Below are 25163 nucleotides of genomic sequence, written 5' to 3'. Positions count from 1 at the left end.
TTCATTTGAATGACACAAATGAACCTATCTACGAAACAGAAACAGACTCATGGACATAGAACAGACTTGTGGTTGTCAAGGGGGAGAAGGCTGGGGGAGAGATGAAATAGGAGGTTGGGGTTAGCATATGTAAGCTACTATACATAGAATGGATAAACAACTAGGTCCTACTATATAGCACAGAGAACTATATTCAATATCCTATGATAGGGCTTCCCTGGTGGCGCAATGGTTGGGAGTCCACCTGCTGATGCAGGGGACATGGGTTCGTGCCCCGGTCTGGGAAGATCCCACATGCCACAGAGCAGCTAGGCCCGTGAGCCATGGCCACTGAGCCTGCGCGTCCGGAGCCTGTGGTCTGCAACGGGAGAGGCCACAACAGTGAGAGGCCCATGTACCGCAAAAAAAAAAAAAAAGCTTAAAAAAAATCCTATGATAACCCACAATGGAAAAGAATATTAAAAAGAATATATATATATATATAGATATATATATACGTTTAACTGAATCACTTTGCTGTACAGCAGAAATTAACACAACATTGTAAATCAACTATACTTCAATCAAAAAAATAACTGAATAAAGTCTTCATTTGATAATCCCAACATCTAGATCATCTTGTTGTTGGTATCTATTGTCTTTTCCCTTCCAAGTTGTTGAGATTTTCCTGGTTTTCATATATTGGGTAATTTTGGATTGTATCATTTAGATTATAATATTATGCTATGAGATTTGGGGTCCACTTTCTGTCCACATCCAGTGCATAGTTCCAGAAATCATACTGTTTGAAACCAGGCCAGGTTATATGGAAGGAAAAAAAACATGAAACTCACTGCTGGATGAATTAATACTTTGGGTTCTGGTTTCTTTCTCCTATTGCCTGTTCCTTTTTACATTTAAAGGTCCTCAAATAACTGTTCCATACAATATTTCCAGGCTCTTGGTTATATTCAGAAAAAGAGATAGAATAGCGTTTACTTACAGCATCTTATCTGGAACCAGAACCAGACTACATTAAATGTTAATGAACTATAGGTTCTAATTAAAAGGCAAAACTTATCAGAATGGTTTAAAAAAAAGATTAAACCCTATTTTTTTTTACAAGAAATGTGCTTTAAATATAAAGATAGTTTGAAAGTAAATGGATAGGTGAGTATATGTCATATAAACAGAAAGCTGGGCTAAAGTTGACTTCAAGACAAACAGTATTAACAGTGAGAAATAATATTTCATGAAGAAAGGGGCCAATTCACCAGAAAGACAAAATAATTATAAATGTGTATGCACCTAATAACAGAGCTTTAATATATATTAAGCAAAAACTGACAGAATTAAAGGGAGAAACAGACAATTCCATAAATATAATTGGAGATTTTCACACTCCTCTCTTAGTAATATATACAACAAGAAAAAAAAATCATTAAAGCTGTAGATGATCACAGTAACCATCTTGACCTAATTGACCTAGTTGATATTTATAAAACTCTATACCTAACAAGTGCAAGGTGCATATTTTGTACAACAAAATAGATCATATGCCAGGCCATAAAATAAGTCTCAGTAAATTTTTTTAAAATTAATTAATTTATTTATTTATGGCTGTGTTGGGTCTTCGTTTCTGTGCAAGGGCTTTCTCTAGTTGTGGCACGCAGGGGCCACTCATTATCGCGGTGCACAGGCCTCTCACTATCGTGGCCTCTCTTGTTGCAGAGCACAGGCTCCAGACACACAGGCTCAGTAATTGTGGCTCATGGGCCCAGCTGCTCCACGGCATGGGGGATCCTCCCAGACCAGGGCTCGAACCTGTGTCCACTGCGTTGGCAGGCAGATTCTCAACCACTGCACCACCAGGGAAGCCCTCAGTAAAGTTTAAAGGACTGAAGTCATATAGAGTATGTCCTCTGAGTTCAGTGGAATTAAATTAGAAATCAATAACAATAAGATATCTAGGAAACCCCCAAATATCTGGAAATTCATAACACACTTCTAAATAATCCACAAGTCAGAAAAGAAATCACGAGGGAAATTTTAAAACATTTCAAATGAATGATAACTAAAGATGTGGAATGATATTCCAAATATACCATCAACTAAAAAGTGGATTAAAGTAGAATATATTCAGTATTGACCTATTTTTATTTTAAAAAATAAGCTGTATATGTATACAGGCAAATATTGCTACAAAGAATATCTGCTAGCAATGATACATTTTACTTTTGCAATTAAAAATATTTAAATGTTAAGTGAGTGCTGAGTACTTATTATGAGCAATTTTTGTTCCTCTTTGTTTACCTGCATTTTCCACATGCTTAACTTTGAACATCTGTTACAACGTTCAATTTCGGTTTTATTTCAGTGACTGTAATTTTCATTTTTAGAATTTCTGCACATTTTAGAATTTTCAAATTTATCTGTTTATTTTTCATAATCTCCTACTCTTGCTTTATGGATTTCATTCCTTCCTTTATATCTTTGAACATTTTAATTTTATTTTTTAACTTTTTATTATAGAAAATTTCAAATATATAAAAGTTCAGAAAAATTATACAATGAATCATCAAATATTCATTACTGCTTCAACAGTTATCAAGCCCCTCGCATCAAATTATTTTGAAGAAAATCCCAGTCACATCATCTCATCCATAATATTTCAGTACATATCTATACAAAAGGAATTTTTCATAAATATAGCTAAAATACAATGACCACATCTGAATTTTTAAATAATAATTTCTTAATATTATCAAATACCTTTGAAAGTTTTAATCATTAGCTAACTTTAAATCAGCTAATTTGTTCTTGGGTGTGAATTTCCTGTATTTGTTGGGTCTATTGTTTCTCTTTTAGTACTGTATTTGCTCATGTGTTTATAATTTTTTTCCTGTGAAATCATCTTCAAAGGGAATTTCTGAGAGAGTCCTGGCAGACCATGGATAATGAAGGCTTCCATATGGGTGGTTAATAAAATACATACAGCCTCCTTACCTGAATCTAAACTGTTATAAACACTGAATAGCAAGAGCCTACAACCCATTATTTTAAATGGAAAAAATAATAATGTATTCCTAGCCCATATTTAAAAACGCAACCAATTTCCCCAAATATTACTAAATACTTGTAAAACCTATGTAACAATCAACCAATAACTTCTGCATAATGGGATGTGTGTCAACACTAATCATCTATTTATTTAACTCTCAGTGAATGTCCAATAACTGTTCTTGTGTGCAGTTCAAAATAATAACATATCTTACTGGATATGAATTGCATTTCTCTTCTATACTGCAAAAAACACTCAGTATAATGTAAATAGAACTTCTGCTTCCAACCATGAAGGAACAGTAGGGTCTAGAATTACCCTCCTACTGTAGACAAACAGAAAACTGGACAAAATATATAAAACTGTTTTTGGATATTAGACAACAGGTAATGTAGAATTATGATCCCTGAGAGAAAGGAAACAAATAAGGTAAGCCCTACCATTGTGTTGACTCCAGGAGCTCAGTGTTGTTGGAGGCAATTTTCAGACAACAGTGCAGGGAGGGGGACCCAGATATAGCCCAAAGATCACTCTAAGTTGAGGAAACAGAGGTGGAAGTTCAGGGAGGTCAGGGTGGTAGAATTTGCAAAGCAGAGCACCAAAGAGGAATGAGCTACCTCTCAAAAAATTTCTAGCAACCTGTACAGAGGGTCCATTGAGCCTCTGGCTGAATACCAATTTGCACACACACATAGGGTAAAACTCCACAAGACCAAACAAAGAACAAATTATAAGGAAAGAGTAATTATTGGAAACTATGCGTTTTTAAAAAATCCACAAAGCTAACACAGGGCTGGGAATCTTCTGAGTTCCCACTAGCTGGAGTAAGAAGATCTCCTTTAATACGTAAGGCATTCAGCAGAGATCCCAGGAGGATCACATGCCTTTAGTGGGACTAAACTAGCCCTGGTATAATAGCTACTCTAGAGCTACCCTAGAAAAGCAAATAGGCCTAAAAGAGATGAAACTGTTCCGTAAATAATGAAATTAACTGATAAAACAAAGTCCAACACTCATTAAAGGAATAAAACAAAATCCAGAACTCAGTGATTAAAATCTGCAATGTCCATCGTCTAATCAAAAATTATTAAACATACGAATAAGCAGGAAAATGTGACCCAAAACCAAAAGAAAATCAAATCAACAGAAACAGATGCAGAAATTAGAGATAATGGAGTTAGAAGACAAGGATGTTAAAACAACTATTATAAAACAGCTGTCTGCTACATATGCTCAAGGATTTAAAGAAAAACATGAAGGTAATGAATAGAAAAATGAGAGATATACAAAAAGAACCAAATAGAACATGTAGAGATGAAAAATATAATAACTGAAATGAAAATATTACTAGGTGAGATTAACAGCATATTAGATAATGCAGAAGAAAAGATCAATGAACTTGAGGACATAATAATAGAAACTATCCATAATAAATGTAGAAACTACATCATTTCATCTCAATGTTCATGTTTTTAATGGCAGTTACATGAAGATTCATTATAGCAGATTTCTCATCTGGATGGGAAATTTGAGTAAAATCTGAATATTTGTCATATATTCATAGAGACACAGGTATGCTGGAATTCTGCATACCTGTGGTTTGCAGGTTCCAAACCAGTTTGTTTCTCAACACAGCACAAGTAGCCTCAGCTGAGTCTACAAAATACATGTAGCTCAGAGTTTAGTCACTCACAAGAGAATGTACTGACCAATAGCCTGGGACAGCAGACAGCTCAATTCCAGGCTGGGACTGTGGGCATGGAGCACAGTACTAATCTTAGTAACTAGTACAGTTCCTGCTCCCCAGATAGGTCTTTCAACTAGGCACCTACATTCTCATGGATGTTAAAACTAGCCTCTAAGGATGATATGTGGTCCACAATCTCCCCTTTGACACAGAGAGAAGAAGGACTGTATGAAGAAGAGACACCTCAAATCTTGCTGACACTATGGGTTCTCTCTTCATTTTTGGTACCTAGTGATTTCCTCTTCTTGTGTTTAAACTTATCTATATATGTCTTTAATGTTTAAATATTTTATTCAATATTTCTAGAGTTTAAGAGTGGAAAGGGAGTATTCTTATATCTGCTCAGTTTGTCTTCTTGACAAGTTATAGATATAACTTTTGAAATTAGAAAATAACCAATAAGGGTACTATCAAAAGATAAATGAAAGAAGCAGCAGCAATAGTCAAAGAAAACCATCTCCATGTTCCAATGAACTCTGAGAAGAAAAGTAATACAAATTTGGCTTAAAGAATATTACTAAGGGGCTTCCCTGGTGGCGCAGTGGTTGAGAATCCGCCTGCCGATGCAGGGGACACGGGTTCGTGCCCCGGTCCGGGAGGATCCCACGTGCTGCGGAGCGACTGGGCCCGTGAGCCATGGCCGCTGGGCCTGCGCGTCCGGAGCCTGTGCTCCGCAACGGGGGAGGCCACAGCAGAGAGAGGCCCGCGTACCACCAAAAAAAAAAAAAAAAAAAAAAAAAAAGAATATTACTAAGAACTGAAAAAAGGGTTTTAGGATTGCAAATCTGAACTTGTCTTTCAGAAAGAATTATTACCGTCTCACAATTATATAGCACTTCACTCATCTCAAAAAACAGCTTACAGTATCACAATGTTTTCAGTTGATTTTTCTTTTTTTTCCCTTGGCTGTGCCACACGGCCTGCGGGATCCTAGTTCCCCGACCAAGAATCGAACCCGTGCCCCCTGCAGTGGAAGCATGGAGTCCCAACCACTGGACTACCAGGGAATTCCCTGTTTTCAGTTTTAATAAAACGATATCTTACTTAGAATAATTTTTCAAAAAACAGACTTTATTATACCCACATTATATTCACACGAAATACCATTTTCATTCTAATATTATTTTAAATTACCTTTATGTTTATTCAGAAGCTTGTAGCCTTCACAGTATCTGCCTGGAGAAATCATCATCTTGGCTGTGTCAAGATAAGAGTATGTTGCAGCAAAATCAAACTCCTTTTTACCATCCCACCAACCCTTCTGCTTAGCATAGCTTCTCATGTCTGGGTGTTCCCGATCAATCTTGGTTGTTATAGAAAGCTGATTGGAAATATTACGAACTCCCTCTATTTTCAAAGAAGAGAGGAAGGGAGAAGAAAAGTCATATTTAATATATCTATCTCTGTACATTATGATCCTTAATCATTATTTCAATGTAAATATAGGCTTCTAAATGTTGTACCATGTGCATCTATTTATTACATACTCAAATAGATAAATAAATTACTTTTTAAAATTAAACTTTTTATTTTGAGGTAATTATGGACTCACATGCAGTTTTAAGAGTTAAAGAGAGAGCTATGCACCTTTACACTGTCTCCCCAAATGGTAACATCTTGCATAATATCACAACCAAAATACTGGTATTTATACAGTCAAGGTACAGAATATCACAAGGATCACTCCTGTTGCCCTTTTATAGCCACACCCACTTATCTCCGACGCCCACCCCTTCATTAACCCCAGGCAACCATCTGTTATCCATTTCTATAACTGTCATTTCAAGAAAATCATATAAATGGAATCACACAATATATATAATCTTTAGGCTTTTTTTACTCAGTTTAATTCCCTAAAGATTATTCCAGGTTATTGTATGTATCAACAATTCATTCCTTTTTATTGCTGACTCTAGTATTCCATGTTATAGACATTCTATGGTTTGTTTAAACATTCACAAGTTAAAGGACAGGTAGGTTGTTTCCAGTTTTTGGTATCATGGGAAAAGCTGTTCTAAAAATCCATGTACAGGTATTTGTGTGCATTTAAGTTTTACTTCTCTGAGATAAAAGCATAAGATTGCAATTTTTGCATTGTATAATAGTTGCATATTAAGGGGTTTTTTTAACTGCCAAACTGTTTTCCAGAGTGACTGTACATTCTTATTAGCCATGTACCATCCTCCACATTCTCACTAGCATTTGGGAGTGTCATTTAAAAATTTTTAGCCATTCTTATAGATGTAGAGTGATATCTCATTGTGGTTTTAGTTTGCATTTCCCTAATGGCTAATGACATTGAACATCATTTCATGTGCTTTTGTGACATCTGTATATCCTTTTAGGTGAAATGCCTCTTCGTGTCATTTGTCTTTTTACTGTTGAGTTTTGACAGTTCTTTATATATCCTAGATATTAGTCTTTTATATGAATTAGTGTTTAAAAAATAGTCATAAGTAAGTTTAGAACAGAAATATAAGGCTTCTAAAAATATCATGGCACTAAGCTATAAAAAAATTTTCAACTAAAATACAAAACAGAAGAAACAATAAAAGTCTGTTCTAAACAGATCAGAATAAATGAAATAGATCATGATAAATGAAAATTAATAACATTTTAAAACAGATTTAGAATGATAGTCTGCCAAGTAGAAATCAATTTAATTACTCTAATGAAATCATACTTGGGATAGTCTCACTACAAAATAGACTTAAGTCATGACAGAATCACAGAGAAGAGGAATTTTCCATCGAGTAGATAATTCCCTATAGTTAAACTACTTAGTTCTTGGGCTAATTTAGTAATAGGAAGAGAAACAAGTTGGCAAAGTTAATCTACAATTGGATAATCAGACTCAGTGAAGGTGTTTGTTTTGGATCGCTCGGTGGGGCTATCTTTTTCAACAGAACTCGTTTTTCTCTTGGATGTAGCACATTTGACAAAATAAAAAGTAATTAATGGTATAATCAGGCCAATTATCACAATAATAAAAAGAGTCTAAATTCAGTTTTGTGTGTTAATAAACATACATGCAAAATATAAAATAAAATGTCCATCAAGACAACTGTCTATGACCTGTTTTGAAAAATAACATCCAAATCCTCCAAAGCTCAAGGCTACCTTCATGAAGACTTCCCCAATTTCTCCAGCTCCTGATGACTTTTCCTTTCTCTAAATGTTCATAGCATATATGTGTGTGTGTCACTCACTTGCTATTTAATATTTTCACATGTGTATCTTATCCCCCCTGTAAAACTATGAGATCCAGGAGGTAATTACACAAGAAGTACATGATCATGCTTAAGCACAAGGTTGTACTCTAGTGAAAGAATACTGAACTGAGAGTCAGGACGGAAAGATTTAAATTCTAAGTTTCTCATTCACTGCCTTGAGTAAATCACTTCATATCTCTGGATCTCCTCACTTGAAAAATAAGAGGAATATATGGTTATAAAGAAATCAAGAAAAAAAAAGCAAAGCATTCTAAAACAATCAACTGTGTTATTTACTCAATGACATCAAATTTTTATACTTTACTATTGTATCAATATATTCTTTTTAATGACTAAACCCAGTCACCAATCCCCAATAACACTACCCTGTCCTCACCTCCATATCCACACATGATAAAATTTTGGAGTTCAGCCCAAAGTTAAAACAGGAAAAAATGGTAAAGAAATGGTTTCACTTCATAAAAAAGTGAAAAAGTACTATAAAACAGCCAAGAGCTACTGCACAGAAACTGTACACAGGTTATATGAAATTAATATCATATATATTAAAAAGATAAAACCACCTTTTCCTCTTTTTCAAGAAAGCCTTTTATAGTGCTCTTTCAATGTATATTCTTTCAAATTTTTTCATTTCCCCTTCAGTTTTCACCTTCATTGCACTGGAGTATAAATCTTGAAAAACAATTAAATGCAATGCTGCAACTAAGAGGTTTTTTATTAATTGTAAAACAAATTAAATCATGAAAAGTTGTCCATACCTTGTACTTTTTCTGCTGCCCAGTACTTCCCTGCAGTCTCCAGAACCCAGGCTTCATTCCTATCAGCTATCAGGAAACTGTTGTGATAGCTAAATACGATACTGCCCTCTGAACAATTTCCACCCTGGCCATATTTTTCTAATAAATCAACAATGACACTGAGGGCTTTTTCAGCTGTATCAGCTCTTTCAAGACCAAGTCTAAAATAAAAATATTAAAGTTCTCAGATTAAAATAAATTTCCATTATGTTTCTTAAATAACTTCATGCACATGAGATTTTGTGTTTATATTCCAAGTAAAAATCCTTTCAAGTTAACAGATACACTGAAATCCAACTTCTAAATTATTCCTTGTGAAGTAGTGAAGTCAGTTTGGAATCATGAAAACAAAGATTTGGAGTAAAAAAGATCATCGTTCAAATTCCAACTTGGTAGTTTATTGGCAAATCACTTTATCTCTAAACCTTAGGTATCTCATCTGTAAAATTAGGATAATAATAATACCCCATAAGGTGACTGTGAGAATTACAGTCTGATAAAAGTAAGTTAGGTACTTCCAATGAATCGTAATTTTCAACTCCTTCCCTTCTCCTAATTAATGATATTTGAGAGTCTTGAAATTGCATGCCTGTATTCTGAAGTATTTTTAACACAAACTATAAAGTATCAAAGTCCAAAAAATGAAAAAAAGGGGAAGATAAAACATGTTAACAGTTACAACAAATTTTAAATTTAGACAAGTTCTACAGTGCAAAAATATAACAAAAAAACAACCTGACAAGGTCCATGCCTAGTAGTGCCTCTTCATCACGAACTTCTTCTCTTCCCCATACAGCTTCATTCCCAATGCAAACTCCATGCTCATTGGCTCCCATTTCTGCCCCCCATAACCAAGCTGGGCGACTAAGGACAATAGCATATGTTTCAGGAACTTGATCAATTTCTATGTAAGTACACTGTAGAGAAAGTAAGAGCAATAACAATAAAACCAAAAAAGAAAAGTTATCAAAGCCTAGAATCTTAAAATCCATCAGAAGACATGACAATTATGAGATGATAACTAAATTGAAAATTTCAATAATAGAGGCATTACGCTTAAAACATATTCAGAATTGTCCCTAGAGCATTTATTCATTCAGATATTTGCTAAGCATCTCCTACGATAAAGCACTCTGCTAAGAGATATATTGGTTTCAAAGATGAATCAGATGCAGATCTTGCTGTCAAGAAACTAAGACTTCTACATTACCTAAGATACAATGAAATATAAAGTATAAAGACTATGAAGAAAAGTGAAGATGGGGTGCTAATGGAAGCTCAGGAAAGGGATAGTTTCTAGTTGTGGAATCTTGAAACATTTTGTAGAGAAAGATGTATCTGAGTTGAAGTGTAAGGAAACAGATCTCAAACTCAATGTCCAGTGTTTCTTGATTGGTGACGTAAGTTCCATATGGCAGCCCTTAAATACATAGATGTCCCTGTCACATGTGGGAATCACTGAGTATGTCCACAGCAGTGAAAAGAATGAGAACCACTGGCTTAGAGGACAGGTGAGACTTAAATATGAAGAGATAAAATACAAATGGATCCAAGGGACTTCCCTGGTGGCGCAGTGTATAAGACTCCATGCTCCCAGTGCAGGGGGCCTGGGTTCAATCCCTGGTCAGGGAACTAGATCCCACATGCATGCCGCAACTAAGAGTTCACATGCCACAACGAAGGCACCCACGTGCCTCAACTAAGGAGCTGATGAGCTGCAACCAAGGAGCCTGCCTACCGCAACTAAGATCTGGTGCAACCAAATAAATAAAAAATAATTTAAAAAAGAAATGGACCCAAAATGAATAAATAATCTCAGCAAAAGAAAAACATTGGCCTAGTAAAGTCAGCCCTCCACATCCACAGATTCAACCAAACACAGATTGAAACTATTCAGGAAAAAAAAAAAAATTCCAGAAAGTTCCAAAAAGCAAAACTTGAATTTGACACTTGCTGGCAACTATTTAGACAGCATTTACATTGTATTTACAACTATTTACATACCATTCACATTGTACTATAAATAATCTACAGATAATTTAAAGTTTACGGGAGGATGTGCATAGGTTATATGCATTTATATGCTATTTTATATAAGGGACTTAAGCATCAAAGGATTTTGATATCCTAGGGGCTCCTGGAACCAATCCCCCACGGATGTGGAGGAACAACTGTATACATAAAATGTCTAATATTTAATATATTTTGGTATTAGAATATCAGTAAAACGGAATCTAAAAAATATATAACTTAGGAATAAAAGCATAGTATGAAATTTTTACTTTAAGTTCCATGCTAAATGGATTTTTTAAATAAAAAATTTAAAGGATCCTTTAATTGACCTGTATACTATCAAATGACTGCATAAAGTGCATAGTGTTGACAGTGTTACCACTTGATCAAACAACCTTTTTTGATGATAAAACTGTTACTTCCAGAGTCTGGAATGACTTTTCCTATTCTACACCAATCAGAATCCTTTATTCTTTTTTTAAAAAAAGACACATTTATTCAGTGTCATGATCAGATTATTACATTTAGCAATCAACAGCATAGGTGCAAAAAAAAAGAAAATCTACATTAAAACCCTTTGTTGGAATGCTTTACACTTTCCACAGAACAGAAACTAAAATAACCTGTTATACAATTAGTCACAAATACAGTCCTCGAGGTTTTTTTGCCCATACACATGAGTATTGTCTAAAACGTGCCTTCTTTGTAGCAGCTAGGCCCTGGCACCACTGTGCTTGGCTGAGTTCACAAATCTGTTGTAACCTGTAGCTTCCCTGTCACATCTCTGGCTCTCCTCTCCTGCTAAGCTTTGTTTCCTGGCAGTAATCAAAACCTTCTGCCACTGCCATAGCTACTGCTGCTGCTGGAACCACCATAGCCACCTTGGTTTCGGGGTTTGGCAAAGTATTGGCCTCCACCACCATAGGGGCCAGAACTTCTGCCTCCAAAGTTTCCTCCTTTCATGGGTCCAAAATTTGCAGATTGATTGTTGTAACTGCCAAAATCATTGTAGCTTCCACCACCTCCAAAACTGCTTCCATCATTACCAAATCCAATATAGCCATCCCCACTGCCACCATAGCCACCACCACCACGGCTGCCACCAAAGCCACCTCAACCACTGAAGTTTCCTCCACGACCAAAGTTGTCATTCCCACCAAAACCACCTCCACGACCACCACCAAAGTTTCCAGAACCACTTAGACCTCTTTGGCTGGATGAGGCACTAGCCATCTCTTGCTTAGATAGGGCTTTCCTTACTTCACACTTGTGGCCATTCACAGTGTGGTATTTCTTTCTTTCTTTTTTTTTTTTTTTTTTTTTTGTGGTACGCGGGCCTGTCACTGTTGTGGCCTCTCCCGTTGCGGAGCACAGGCTCTGGATGCGCAGGCTCAGCAGCCATGGCTCACGGGCCCAGCCGCTCCGCGGCATGTGGGATCCTCCCAGACCGGGGCACGAACCCGTGTCCCCTGCATCAGCAGGCGGACTCTCAACCACTGCGCCACCAGGGAAGCCCACAGTGTGGTATTTCTGAATGACAATCTTGTCTACAGAGTCATGGTCATCAAAGGTTACCAAAGCAAAGCCTCTCTTTTTGCCACTGCCTTGATCAGTCATGATTTCAATCACTTCAATTTTCCCATATTGTTCAAAATAATCTCTTAGATGATGTTCTTCAGTGTCTCCTTTAATGCCACCAACAAAAATCTTTTTCACAGTTAAGTGAGCACCAGGTCTTTGAGAATCTTCTCTCGAGACGGCCCTCTCTGGTTCCACAACTCTTCCATCCACCTCGCGTGGCCTTGCATTCATGGCCGCATCCACCTCCGCCACAGTAGCATATGTGACAAACCCGAAGCCTCTGGAGTGTTTGGTGTTTGGATCCCTCATTACCACACAATCTGTCAGCGTTCCCCACTGCTCAAAATGGCTCCTCATACTCTCATCGGTTGTTTCAAAGCTCAAACTTCCGATGAAGAGCTTCCGCAGCTGTTCGGGCTCTTTGGGTGACTCTGACTTAGACATGACGGCAGTGGAGCGGGGAGGGGGGAAGATGTCAACGATGCTTACTCGGCGGCGTCCATGAGCAGAAAGGAGTAACTACCGAACGTATCTCCAGAATCCTTTTTGCCCATCAAACTCCAGCTGAAACCCCAACTCCTAGTGAAGCCTTCCTTAATTCCTAGTCTGAATTACTTACTTCTCCACTGATGTCACAACTTGCTGCCCTTACTTAAATTTAGCATTAAAACCATCCTTTTTTACAATGCGGTTAGTTACATACACATCCTATTCCTCTACTATACTCTAAGCTCCTGGAAGACAGAACTCGTCTTGACAGCAGGCTTTAAATCCCTTTGCCCTACTCGACATTCTTGCATATGGTAAGCATTCAAATATTTGATCAAAGAATTAACAATTCTTATTATTGTTATTTCAGCTTCCTCCAAATCACTGAAATTAAAGACCAGAAGTCTAGTTCTGATTCAAATTATTTTTCAAATTTAAATTCTAAAATTTTTAACTTCTATAGCCTCTGCCAAATGGCTAATGATTTTTAAAAACCTGTTTATGATATTTTTAAAGAAAAATATTGCTAACAAAACATGCATTTCACCTACCTTAAGATGTTCCTTCAGGTTGTCATGAACTGCAGCAGGAAAATAAACTACCTCCTGTACTTCATCACAGGGTCTATCTGAATTTTTTCCAAAAATAATCCTGTTATTAACCGTTGCTGGAGGTAGTGCCACAAAAGTGTCACAGGAACAAGGTTCCATTTTTTTAAACTAAAAATCATATGGAAGATTCAAAATAAAAAGAGAAAAGCATTTTTAGTATATACAAAACAGAGTTTTACTTGATGACCGGGGATATTACTGCCATATCTAACACAGGATATTCATTAAAGTTTCAAATTTCGTATCAGTAAGAAAATGGCTTGGGAATGAATCTAGTACTACAAGATTTAGTAAGAAAATAGGAATGACAAGTACCTTCTTCTACTATAGGTCAAATTTACTCTCTAAGCTCTTTCTCTCCTGAAGTCTTCCTTGAATCTCCTTTCACTATTTCCATATTTGGGAACATCTGTACTTAGCTCTACTGTTATAAAGACCATATTTGTGTATATATGTCTTCTTAGTGGACACTGAGATCCTTGAGAGCTGAGAGTATGTCTTATTAATCTTTGTATTCTCATCACTGGCACTTATGGAAAAGTCACAGTATTATATACCCAGTGTTTCCTCAAAGATGGGAAGAAGGGGGTCTCTTTTGAACTGGTTACAATACTAATAAGACTGAAATTTTGAAACAAACTCACTGAATCGGACAAATACAAAAACATGTCAATAAAATTCCAAATTGTTGTTATTTCCAGGAAGATGTTCACATTCAACTTGTGAATCCTGATTGTATAATTTAATATCAAGATCATGTCTTCATTTGTAATTTGGAAAATCTTAAATACTCAATTTAGTAGAATTTGTTTGCTTCCAGAATGGCACATTGTTTTAGAGTTTCAGATTTAAATGTAATAAATGCTTCATTCAAAAGAAAACAAAATGACTCAAGTAAGAAAGAAACAACTTCAGCCTGAAACACGTAAGGGTTTTTGTTTTTTCCTCAATGATGGTAACGGAGCGGTCACCATTGCTTCTATTCTTTTCCGTGTGAATTTCAACCTTAATATCCTAGATCGCCTTCTATTTGTGTTGCAAAGCTAATTCCACCACTACTTAACTTTGGCAGGCTATTTAATCTCTAAGTCTCCTGCCTCATCGGTAAATATCTTGGGGGCTGTTATGAGAATGTAATAAGACAGTGTGTAAAGCGTTTTTCAGTTCTTAGAACATATCAGACACTTAAAGTTGTTATTATTATTCATCAGAAGAGTCAATTTCTTACAAAAGGCTTATTCTTGACATCACGCTCACCCCCTCCTGCGAGAGGATTTGGTTGGTGGATCCCCTACAGCAGTAGCAGCCACGTCCACTCAAAACCGTGAAGTTTCAAGAGCCATCAAGCTTCACTAGGTGATCTGAGCTAACTGCGGTAATAAGGAAAGCTAAGGAAACATGCCACCTAGTTAGGAAGACACCTAGCCCATTTAGGAGGGGAAGCCTTGAGAGCCTTTACTAACTCCTAAAATGTATTCGTCATTTAACAAATGTTCATGAATATCTTTCTGCACCAGGCACCGTACTGGTAACAAAATAGAGTCCTCACTCCTTTGGAGTTGACATTCTACTTTATATGCTTTAGTTCACCAAGCGGTTTCAGAAACATCACATCGTTTGATCCTCACAAATGTGCCACAGTTAGGGCAAGAATTACTACTTTTGTAACACAGATGGAAAAAGTTGGTTTAGAAAAGTTTATGTAACTCGAAATGTAGTTCATAGAGTAAAGGGCTCGGACTTCAAGCACCTCCTTGCAGAAAAGCCGCCACTCAGCCCGCACTCCTCACCCAAACTGGCTGCACCCAAACTGGCTGCACTCAAGCTGCAGCCCGCGCCGCGACCCGCACCCCTCCCAGGAGCCCCTCCCAGCAGCCCCTCCCAGGAGCCCCTCGGCCCCGCCGCGCCGCAGTTCCCGACTTCCCGCTTCCAACAACTACTATGCTCGCCCCACCCCCGTACACGCCCCTCACCTGGCCTCCGAGGGGCCCAAAGTGAAAGGAGGAAGGGGCGAAGAGGGAGCGGCAGAGGGGCTAATTGCCGGAAGCTGTCCCCTTTGACCCCGGAAGTTCCCTTTGCCACGGGAGGTGCAGTTCCGGTTAGGCAGAAGAGTTTGTTTACGCTGCCGTCAGATCTAGCGGCTGCCTTCCCCAGTTCAAAATGGGAAAATCCTTCGCCAATTTCATGTGCAAGAAGGACTTTCATCCTGCCTCCAAATCCAACATCAAAAAAGTGAGTACGGGGAGCAGGCCCTTGGCGCCTGGGTTCCCAGGGGTTCCTGGAGGTGATAGAGGTGGAGTCTCTGGGATCCCTGGGACAGTCGCCTCTTCTCCCTGCCTAAAGCCCTGGCGTTCTCGTCCCTTCTCCGCTGGCCCTCGACGTTTATTGTATTGTACATCAGCCAGGAGACGGGCGGCTCTGTGTGCTCTTTCGGTTTTGTCAGCTAGAATGTAAATCTTTAAGATATGAAGATCGATAACCGGCTTCCTCATAACTTCCCGCAGCAGATTCTGATGTTGTCTTTTCAAATCCCAGAGATCACGGCTTCTGAGCTCTGCTGTCCTGTACAAAGAAGACTCCCTGTCTATTTAAGATAGATCTTAAAAGGGAAACAAAGTCATACCTTGTTTACTTTTTATCCCACTTGATCATGTACCGTCTGTCTGGTGACCTCATTAAACTTTGGCTTTTTAAATAACCACTTACAGGTCTACTACGTCCAGTACAGAAAAACTGTGTTGAATATTATAGTAGTGAAAAGCAGAATGGTGAGGTAGGAGGAGTATGAGCATTGAAACCAGACGTAGATTCTGTTTTTCCAGAACAGTCACTTTTAGCTCCGAGACCTTACACAAAATATTTAACGTCCCTGATGCTCAGTGTCCTAATCTTTAAGTTAAAAATGATTAGTATCAGTTGCCTTGACTTGTGAAATTGTTATGAGGACTAAATAAGATGGTGTAGATAAAGACTTTGAAACAAGTACCACCACCTAGCACTCTGCCCAACACATAGAGGGAGTGCTCAATAAAATGTTAATTGCCCCTACACACACCCTTATCCTTAGCCTGCTCCTAAAATACAGGTGGTAACAAGAGTTTCATCCCTGGCCCATGTCTTGCTTACTCTATATGCTTTCCCAAACAATCACAGCCAATTTTATAGTTTTAACCACCCCTTATTTACTCCTTACTCTCAAATCTACAGTGCGAGATCTTTCCCCTTAGCTGGAGGCACCTGAAGACAACTATATACTAGACAGTTTCATCTTGATATCCTACAGGCATCTCAAACTCAACATACTTGAAATGGAACTTACCTTTTATCCTAAATCTGCTCTTCTTTTTATACTTCCTGTTCTCATATCAGTAGGAAATACAGGTAGTAACAACCCTTCATCCAGTCACCCAGGCCAGAGACTCAGGATTCGTCCTTTCCCATCACTCCTTTATCTTGTCAGCTAATAAATTCTATTGGTCTTACCTCTCAGATATCTGTTAAATCCATCTCTCCTCCTTGTCACTACTGCCTGTATCTTAGCTTAGACCCTCATCATCTTTCACCTAGACAGTTATATTTCCTAACTGGTTTTTCTGCTGCCAGTCTTGACACCTCTCAAATCCATTCTCTACCCATCTACCCATCAGAATAATTATTATTTTATTTAGCAGTTTTATTGGGGTATAATTCACATACCATACAATCACCCATTTGAAGTGTACAATTCAGTAGTTTTTAGTATATTTATGAATTTTATCATCACCACAAAATTTCTAAAAGATTTTCATCACCCCCCCCTTCAAACCCATATCTATTAACAGTCACTCCCCATTTGTCCTTAATCCTTCTCCCTCCCCAGCCCTAGTCAACCACTAATCTGCTTTTTGTTTCTGTGGATTTTCCTATTCTTGACATATCATATAAATGGAATCATGCAATATGTGATTTTTTTTGTGACTGCCTTCTTTCACTTAGCATAATGTTTCAGAGTTCATGTGTAGAATGTATCAGTATTAGATTCCTTTTTATTGCTGAATAATCCCATTAAATGGATATAGCACATTTTATTTATCCATCATTTGATGAATATTTGGGTATTTCCATAGAGTAGTCATTTTAAAGCACAACTCTGATTTCTTCTAGCTCCTTATTAAAATACTGCATGATTAAGTCCAGGTAACCAGGCTCCAGTTTATTTTTCCTTCTTCATGCCTTACTGCTATTCTCCCACCATAGATTTTATACTCCGGTAAAATCAAGCTACTTAATTCCTGTTTTACACTTTTGGATCTTTGTCTGAGTTGTTCTCTCTGCTGGTAATATCTTACCCTGTTTTTCCCTTGGCAAAATTTTGGTCCGCTTCAAAATCCTATTTAACATGTGTGAAGCTACTTGTGTAACAGGGTTATTTATTGCAGCTGAGTTTGTAATAGTAAAAGATTGGAAATTTCTTAATGCCCATCAGTACAGCAGGAGATTGGTTAAATGAATGGTGGTGTAGCCCCACAAAAGAATGATATTCTTCAGCACCCCATCACCCAGAAAACAAGAAAGCGTTTTGTTTACTGATCTGGGAATGATCTTCATGGTATAGAATTTTATTTTATACATATTCTCAGTGTACAGCATATTGTATATATATGCTGTATATGTTACCATTTATGAAAAGAGTGACCAAAAAATGCATGTGTGTATATTATATTATGTATATTATGTGTATGTCCATGTGAACATCTTTGGAAGGATATACAAAACAGGAATAATATTGGCTACTGTGAATATAGTTACTTCATTTAAAAAATAAAGAACTTCTAAAAACCAAAACTTGGCTATAAAGCATTCCATTAAAGCAGCCTTCTTCCTTGCCCCGTAGAACACTGTCTTGTTCTATTTCTTCATGTTGAACATATTCTGTTCCAAATAACAATTTTTATTGTTACTATTTTTTTTCCCAGCTGAGGATTTATTGGCGTAAATGCAACCATATAAAAACATAAGTTATGAAAAACAGTGACCATGTGCCCCCTTCCCCCACCCTCAGCCCAGGCCCAAATATTGTTACTGTTTATTTACACAATTCCTGTCTTTTTTATTATGAAATATCTTAAACATACGGAAAAGTTAGTATGATTTTCTATTAGCCGATTCTGAGCATTTTGTAGGCAAGAATATGTTTTACTACTTTTTATTCTAGTTCATCATAAATATTCATGTATTTAAGCTCTTGAGCAATTGAGACTAGTAAAATAACTTTGTAAAATCTAAAGTTTTAAATAAATGGTAGTTACTGTTAGAAGTAATATGTTAATCATTAGAATGTTATTATTATTATTATTATTATTATTTTTGCTCCGGACGCGCAGGCTTAGCGGCCATGGCTCACGGGCCCAGCCGCTCTGCGGCATGTGGGATCTTCCCGGACTGGGGCACGAACCCGCGTCCCCTGCATCGGCAGGCGGACTCTCAACCACAGCGCCACCAGGGAAGCCCAGAATGTTATTATTAATATGTTATTTGACCAGGCAATGACACCTTGCATTTTTCTATTGCAATTGTTTGCATTTTTTGCTACAGTGAAAATTCCAAATGTGTGCCTTTTACTGCCCATCCCAAGTGTAGACTTTTCTTCTTCTATAACATTATATTGGTAATGTTATGTTGGTTATGGCATGTATATTATGTTATGAAAGCAGTGGAAGAAACTTGCAGAAACTTATACCAAAAGAAATTTCTGGTATATCTGTCCCTGAAGGGTTCTCTTTTCATTTCTATTTTTGCTTTTATCTCCATATTAATCTCAGATTATGTTACGCACAGAAGCTTCCTATCTGAGCACTATTAAATACTGGTAACTACTGTTTTGCATCTAAAATTGAATAATGGCAGTCTTGTCCCCCATCCTTCTCCCTACACTTATCTGCCCCCACCTACATTTAATAATTATAATTTTATCAGTGTAAGTATTTTTCCTTGAATTTACCTTCTTAAAACTTAGCTTGTTGGGAGAGAAAGTTTTGCCTTGCTGTTTATGTTGAATGGTTATCAAACATTTTGTCCTTTACTTTATAGGAGGTGAGAAGTCACTGATACCTTTTAAACCTGGAAGTAACGTGATTAAATATCCTTGCATAAGTTGTGTGGGCTTTTTACCTTCACCACTTTTACGATTCTGAGAATTTCACATAGGGACGCATTCAGCCTGTGGTGGTGGTGCCCTTGAGCAACTGCAGGACGTCAGATGCATCTCTTTGATTCCTCTCGTCTCTTCCCTTTTTTCTACAACTACCTTTCATCTCCTTTCCTTTTTTTCTCCTATTTGTCTTCCATTTCTCCTCTCTTGGGGTGTCATTGACACCCACTGGCATCCATGGGCACCATTTAACCTTACCGGTTGTTCCCTGTATGTTTTTTGGACTAGACATATTCCATGTAGATAGATGGTCATTCTCATCTCTGAAACAACAACAGAGGGACTGAATGCAAGAAGAAGTTGTACCCCAAGTGCTCAGCGTGGTTCTCAAGTTTGACATTTTTGCCTGAAAGTTTAGCTGTTTTGAATGATTATATTTAAGGATTTGTATAAAAGCACAAATCAGATTTTCAACTGTTTTGTGATAATGACATTATGACCAAAATAGATGATGTTGTAAACTATATACAGTAGCATTTTATATTTTATTATAAAAGAGAGCAAACTTCCTACTTAAGTTTTGTACTTTACTAATTTAGGTATGGATGGCAGAACAGAAAATATCATATGATAAGAAGAAACAAGAAGAATTAATGCAACAGTATCTTAAAGAACAAGAATCATATGACAATAGGTAAGAAATTCCACTGTGCTGGTGTTTTTAGAATAGTCAATTGCATGAGAATATCCTTACTGAATCATATATTAAATTAGCTTTATTGAATTGAATGCCCCAATGATAGGATTGTATTCCCTGTGAACTGTCTTTACTCTTATATTGATAGATGGGCACTTTTTCCAACCTTACCCATAATTCACATAAAATATTGATTGATGTGACTCCACATACAGTTTATAGGGAAGTCCCAACTTATACAAAACTTAGAAGAAAAATAAATGTCTATACTTGAACTACTGAGGCCTCTTACAAAGATATTTCTTCAACATACACTGAAATGAAAAGGTGCACAGGACAGCTTCAAGAAGTAAATTGAAGTGTCTCTACTTGACCTGCGTGTCATTGTTCTGTTAATGGCAGGATCAGAGCTAGAGTTCTTCATTGGTTTACTGTGGTACAGTACCTGCCCTTTAGCTATTGTCATTTATGTTTGTATTTGCAGATCTAACTCTAAAGCTGATTTCTCTTAGTTAATCAAGCAAATGAATAGTGGTGCTTTAGTTAGATAGGTCATATTTTTTTCTTCCACTCAGTTGTAGATTTCATCAAAACATGGAAATTAAGCAAAATAATACTAAACTATTACTAAATATTCTCTTTAAAATATAGTATATCGAGAGCAAAATTAAAGAAAATGTTTAATTAAGTACTTTTCTCAATAATTTATTTAATCTGATTAACTTTTATTGAGTGCCTACTTCATGTAAGACAACTAATGGTGTTGTAGTGGCCTATAAAATTGTGATGCATAGTTTTTCTCTACCCCCAAGAAAATCTAATAAGGGATATGTACATACATACAGTTCAAAGCTGAAGGTAATAACTGATTGAAAACATACTTTATAAAAACTGTGGCATGCTAGCATAAGAAAATAATTCCATTTGGGATAATTAGGTAAGACTTCATAAAAGAGTGACATTTAAGCTGAACTGTGAAGAATGGTAAGGATTTAGATCTTTGGTTCTCAACTGAGGGCCATTATTGCCCCCAGGAGACATGTGGCAATGTTTGGACACATTTTTTTTTAATTAAAAAAAATATTTATTTATTTATTTTGTCCATGTCAGGTCTTAGTTGCGGCATGCGGGATCTTCATTGTAGCATGTGGGATCTTTCGTTCCAGCGTGTGGGGTCTAGAGTATGCAGGCTCGGTAGTTGCAGCTCGCCAGCTCTCTAGTTGTGGCATGCGGGCTTTAGAGCACACAGGCTTAGTTGCCCTGTGGCATGTGGGATCTTAGTTCCCCAACCAGGGATAGAACCTGTGTCCACTGCTTTGGAAGGCGGATTCTTAATTACTGGACCTCCAGGGAAGTCCCTGGACATGTTTTTTGATTGTCACAACTCAGGGGTTGGGTGATAACAGCACCTAGTGGGTAGATTCTAGTGATGCTGTAAAACAGCCTACAGTGTACTCAAAGAATGATCAAGTCCAAAATGTCAATAGCACTACCATTGAGAGACCATGATTTACATATAGTAAAAGCTTATTAAAGATGATCACGGTGGGAAGGTGGAGAGGATGTTCAGGAAACAGCCAATATAGTTGAGTTACACCAATGAAGAGATAGTGGAGGTGGAAATATTTGAAGCTATGCAAATACCCTGAACTTTGCCCACTGATGTCAGTATTCATTGATAGATCTTGCTTATGTCAATTATTACTGTGGTATTCTAATAGTGATTTTCTATTTCAGTCCCTTTACATTGTTTAATTTGAATTCTTCTGGAAAGAGGATTTTTCCCTTTCCCTCATTTATTTAATCATTTATTCTTATCAGCATGGACTCATATTTATTTAATCGGTTATAATCTAATACTCTTATTTATTTTTTTGCTCAAATTGTTCCAGTTTTGGTCTTTGCCTGCTCTGTCAGCTTGACTCCTGTGTCCATTTAACATGCCCCATCCTTTTTCTAAAAAAAAAAAAAAATTCTTCCTGGCACTACAAGATCGTAAAAAATTTGTCTTTTATTTTTCCCTGCTCCAGCATTGGAGCAGTTTTATTGGTTCCTTTTATTGGAGAAAGATATTTACAAACCAGGATCGGGACACTAAGTATGTTCATTGCTTTTAGGTTGGTTTGTTTGAATTTATGAGTATATAAAAGCAAATTTATGAATATTTGGAGTGATTTGCTACATTTTTCTTTTTTCCTCATTCAAAAGTATTGTCCTTGATAGCCATTTCTGTTCCTTAGTACTCTATTTTTTTCCCTTTTAAGTTTTTAACTGTCCTAGATGTTTCTTAATGTTTGTGGATATTGATCCCTACATACTTTTTTTTAAAGATGACAATCACATTTATTATTCTGACTGGATAAATAAAAGGATGTCCAAAAATCTGTACATTTCACTCTGCTTAGAGTCAACAGCAAAAAAAAAAAAGAATCTGTACAGGTTTTTAGTTGAAGTTAAAACAGAAATGCCGATATCATAGCTTTTCCTTTTATTTTGTATACCTGTTGAGTTTTGCACAAAATGAAATTGATATTCCAGTTTTGATTTTGTTATTTTTGTTTCAATATAAATGAAATGCTTTTTCAGGGATGGGAATATATAAAACAAAATTTGCCATTTTTAAGTGTGCAGTTCAGCGGCATTAATTACATTCACAGTGTTGGTACCATTACCACTATCTATTTCCAAAATTTTTTTCATTACCCCAAATAGAAACTCTATACCCATTAAACAATAACTCCATTCCCCCTCCCTCCAGCTCCTGGTAAATACTATTCTTCTTTCTGTCTATGAATTTGCCTATTCTAGGTATACCATATAAGTGGAATTACACAATATTTGTCCTTTTGTGTCTGGTGTACTTCACTTAGTATAACATGTTCAAGATTCATCCATATTGTAGCATGTATCACAGCTTATTCCTTTTTATGGCCAAATAACATTCCATTGTGTATACCACAGTTGGTATACAAGTGGTATACAGTTGGTATACAAGTGTCCATCAGTGGACACTTGAATTGCTTCTACCATTTGGCTGTTTTGAATAATGTTGCTATAAACATGGGCATACACATATTGTTCAGCTCCCTACTTTCAGTTCCTTTGGGTATTACCTAGGAGTAGAATTGCTGGATCATTTGGTAATTCTGTGTTTGACTGTTGAAGAACAACCCAACAGTTTTCCATAGGGGCTATACCGTTTTACATTCCCACATCCTTGCCAACATTTGTTATTTTCCTTCCTTTTTTTTTTGATAATAGGCATCCTAATGAGTACAACCTGATATCTCATGGTTTTAATTTACATTTCTCGAATAACTAGTGATGTTGAGCTTTTCATGTGGTCCATTTTAATTTTTTAAATGGTGTTAATTTGATATAAGATATAATTTATACACTTAAAAGTATATGTTTGTTTTAAGTGTATTTATAGAGTTTGGAGCCATCACCATAACTCATTTCAGAACATTTTCATCATCCGAAAAAGAAATCTTGTACCCAATAGCAGTCACTCCCCATTCCCACACCCTGTGCCCCCTAATACCTCTCAACTCTAAGCAACCACTAATATATTTGTCTCTATAGATTCACCTATTCTGGAAATGTCATATAAATGGGATTGTACCATATGTGGTCTTTTGCAATTGGCTTCTTTCATTTAATATAATTATTTAAAATTAAAAAATTTTAAATGTATTTTAAAAAACATTTTTTCAGTGTTTTTGAAGTTCATCCATGTTGTAGCATGTGTCAGTAGTTATTCCCTTTTACTGCTGAATAATATCCCACTGTATAGAGGTAGATCCTGTCATCCTTTTGCCTTCTTCTTCTTTTACAATTCTTTGTAAACACCGGTGGGAATAAGAAGTAAGGAACTATAATCATGTAGGCTATCCTTTGTGATAGCCTTTTCCAAATAAGAGGAAATTCTGTTCACTCTTTAGCCTTCTTCTTTATTATCAGTACTTTACTTGGATCTTATGAATTGAAACTTTAACTTGACCATTGATTCAATTTGTAGCAGAGCTTTTTTTCTAAAAACCACAGCATATCTCTCTAAACAGAACCCAAACAGGGAACTTTTGGTGTTAAAACAGAAATGATAAAAAAGAAACTGAGGGGCTTCCCTGGTGGCACAGTGGTTAAGAATCCACCTGCCAATGCAGAGGACACGGTTTCGAGCCCTGGTCTGGGAAGGTCCCACATGCTGCAGAGCAACTAAGCCCGTGCGCCAGAACTACTGAGCCTGCACTCTAGAGCCCGCGAGCCACAACTGCTGAAGCCTGCATGCCTAGAGCCAGTGCTCTGCAATAAGAGAAGCCACAGCAACGAGTAGCCTGCAAATCACAACGAAGAGTAGCCCCCTCCGCTCACTGCAACTGGAGAAAGCCTGCACGCAGCAGTGAAGACCCAATGCAGCCAATATAAATAAATAAACAAAATAAATTTATTTTTTAAAAAAAGAAAGAAAATGATTTTTTTTTTTTTTTTTTTTTTTTGCGGTACGCAGGCCTCTCACTGTTGCGGCCTCTCCTGTTGTGGAGCACAGGCTCCGGACACACAGGCTCAGTGGCCATGGCTCACGGGCCTAGCCACTCCGCCGCATGTGGGATCCTCCCAGACCAGGGCACGAACCCGTGGCCCCTGCATCGGCAGGCGGACTCTCAACCACTACGCCTCCAAAGAAACCCTAGAAAATGATTTTTAAGATGCTGCAGTCCATCATAGTAATTAACCTGTTGTAGATTATCTTTAAACTATTCTCTCTTCATTGGCCTCGCTAAAGAATTTGATTCTCTTATTGCCTTTGACTCTCTTAAGAATT

At 37.0% G+C, this 25163-nt stretch overlaps 2 protein-coding genes and 1 pseudogene across 3 annotated transcripts in view; 1 reads left to right on the top strand and 2 right to left on the bottom strand.

The window, feature by feature from the left end:
- The window catches only part of SCRN3 (secernin 3), a 37778-nt gene extending 22196 nt beyond the window's left edge, over positions 1 to 15582 (bottom strand). The window contains exons 1-5 of one of the 2 annotated variants that reach the window (XM_059055519.2): positions 15485 to 15582; positions 13452 to 13619; positions 9553 to 9734; positions 8779 to 8978; positions 5922 to 6134 (exon numbers count right to left, since the gene is read on the bottom strand). In XM_059055519.2, coding sequence (XP_058911502.1) covers positions 5922 to 6134; positions 8779 to 8978; positions 9553 to 9734; positions 13452 to 13610 — 754 coding nt within the window. In that variant the 5' untranslated portion in view covers positions 13611 to 13619; positions 15485 to 15582. The remainder of the gene's footprint in view (positions 1 to 5921; positions 6135 to 8778; positions 8979 to 9552; positions 9735 to 13451; positions 13620 to 15484) is intronic. The other variant, XM_067026321.1, reaches the window with a different exon arrangement.
- LOC131751595 (heterogeneous nuclear ribonucleoprotein A1-like) lies at positions 11574 to 12855 on the bottom strand (annotated as a pseudogene).
- Positions 15583 to 15588: 6 nt separating the features above from the next.
- Positions 15589 to 25163, top strand: part of CIR1 (corepressor interacting with RBPJ, CIR1) — a 41302-nt gene continuing 31727 nt past the window's right edge. Inside the window, exons 1-2 of the mRNA XM_059055524.2 lie at positions 15589 to 15743; positions 20241 to 20335. Of these exons, the coding sequence (XP_058911507.1) occupies positions 15672 to 15743; positions 20241 to 20335 (167 nt within the window). The 5' untranslated portion in view covers positions 15589 to 15671. The remainder of the gene's footprint in view (positions 15744 to 20240; positions 20336 to 25163) is intronic.

This window comes from Kogia breviceps, chromosome 2 (assembly GCF_026419965.1).
Source record: "Kogia breviceps isolate mKogBre1 chromosome 2, mKogBre1 haplotype 1, whole genome shotgun sequence".
NCBI classification, from domain to species: domain Eukaryota; kingdom Metazoa; phylum Chordata; class Mammalia; order Artiodactyla; family Physeteridae; genus Kogia; species Kogia breviceps.
This window is presented reverse-complemented; position numbering and strand designations above follow the sequence as displayed.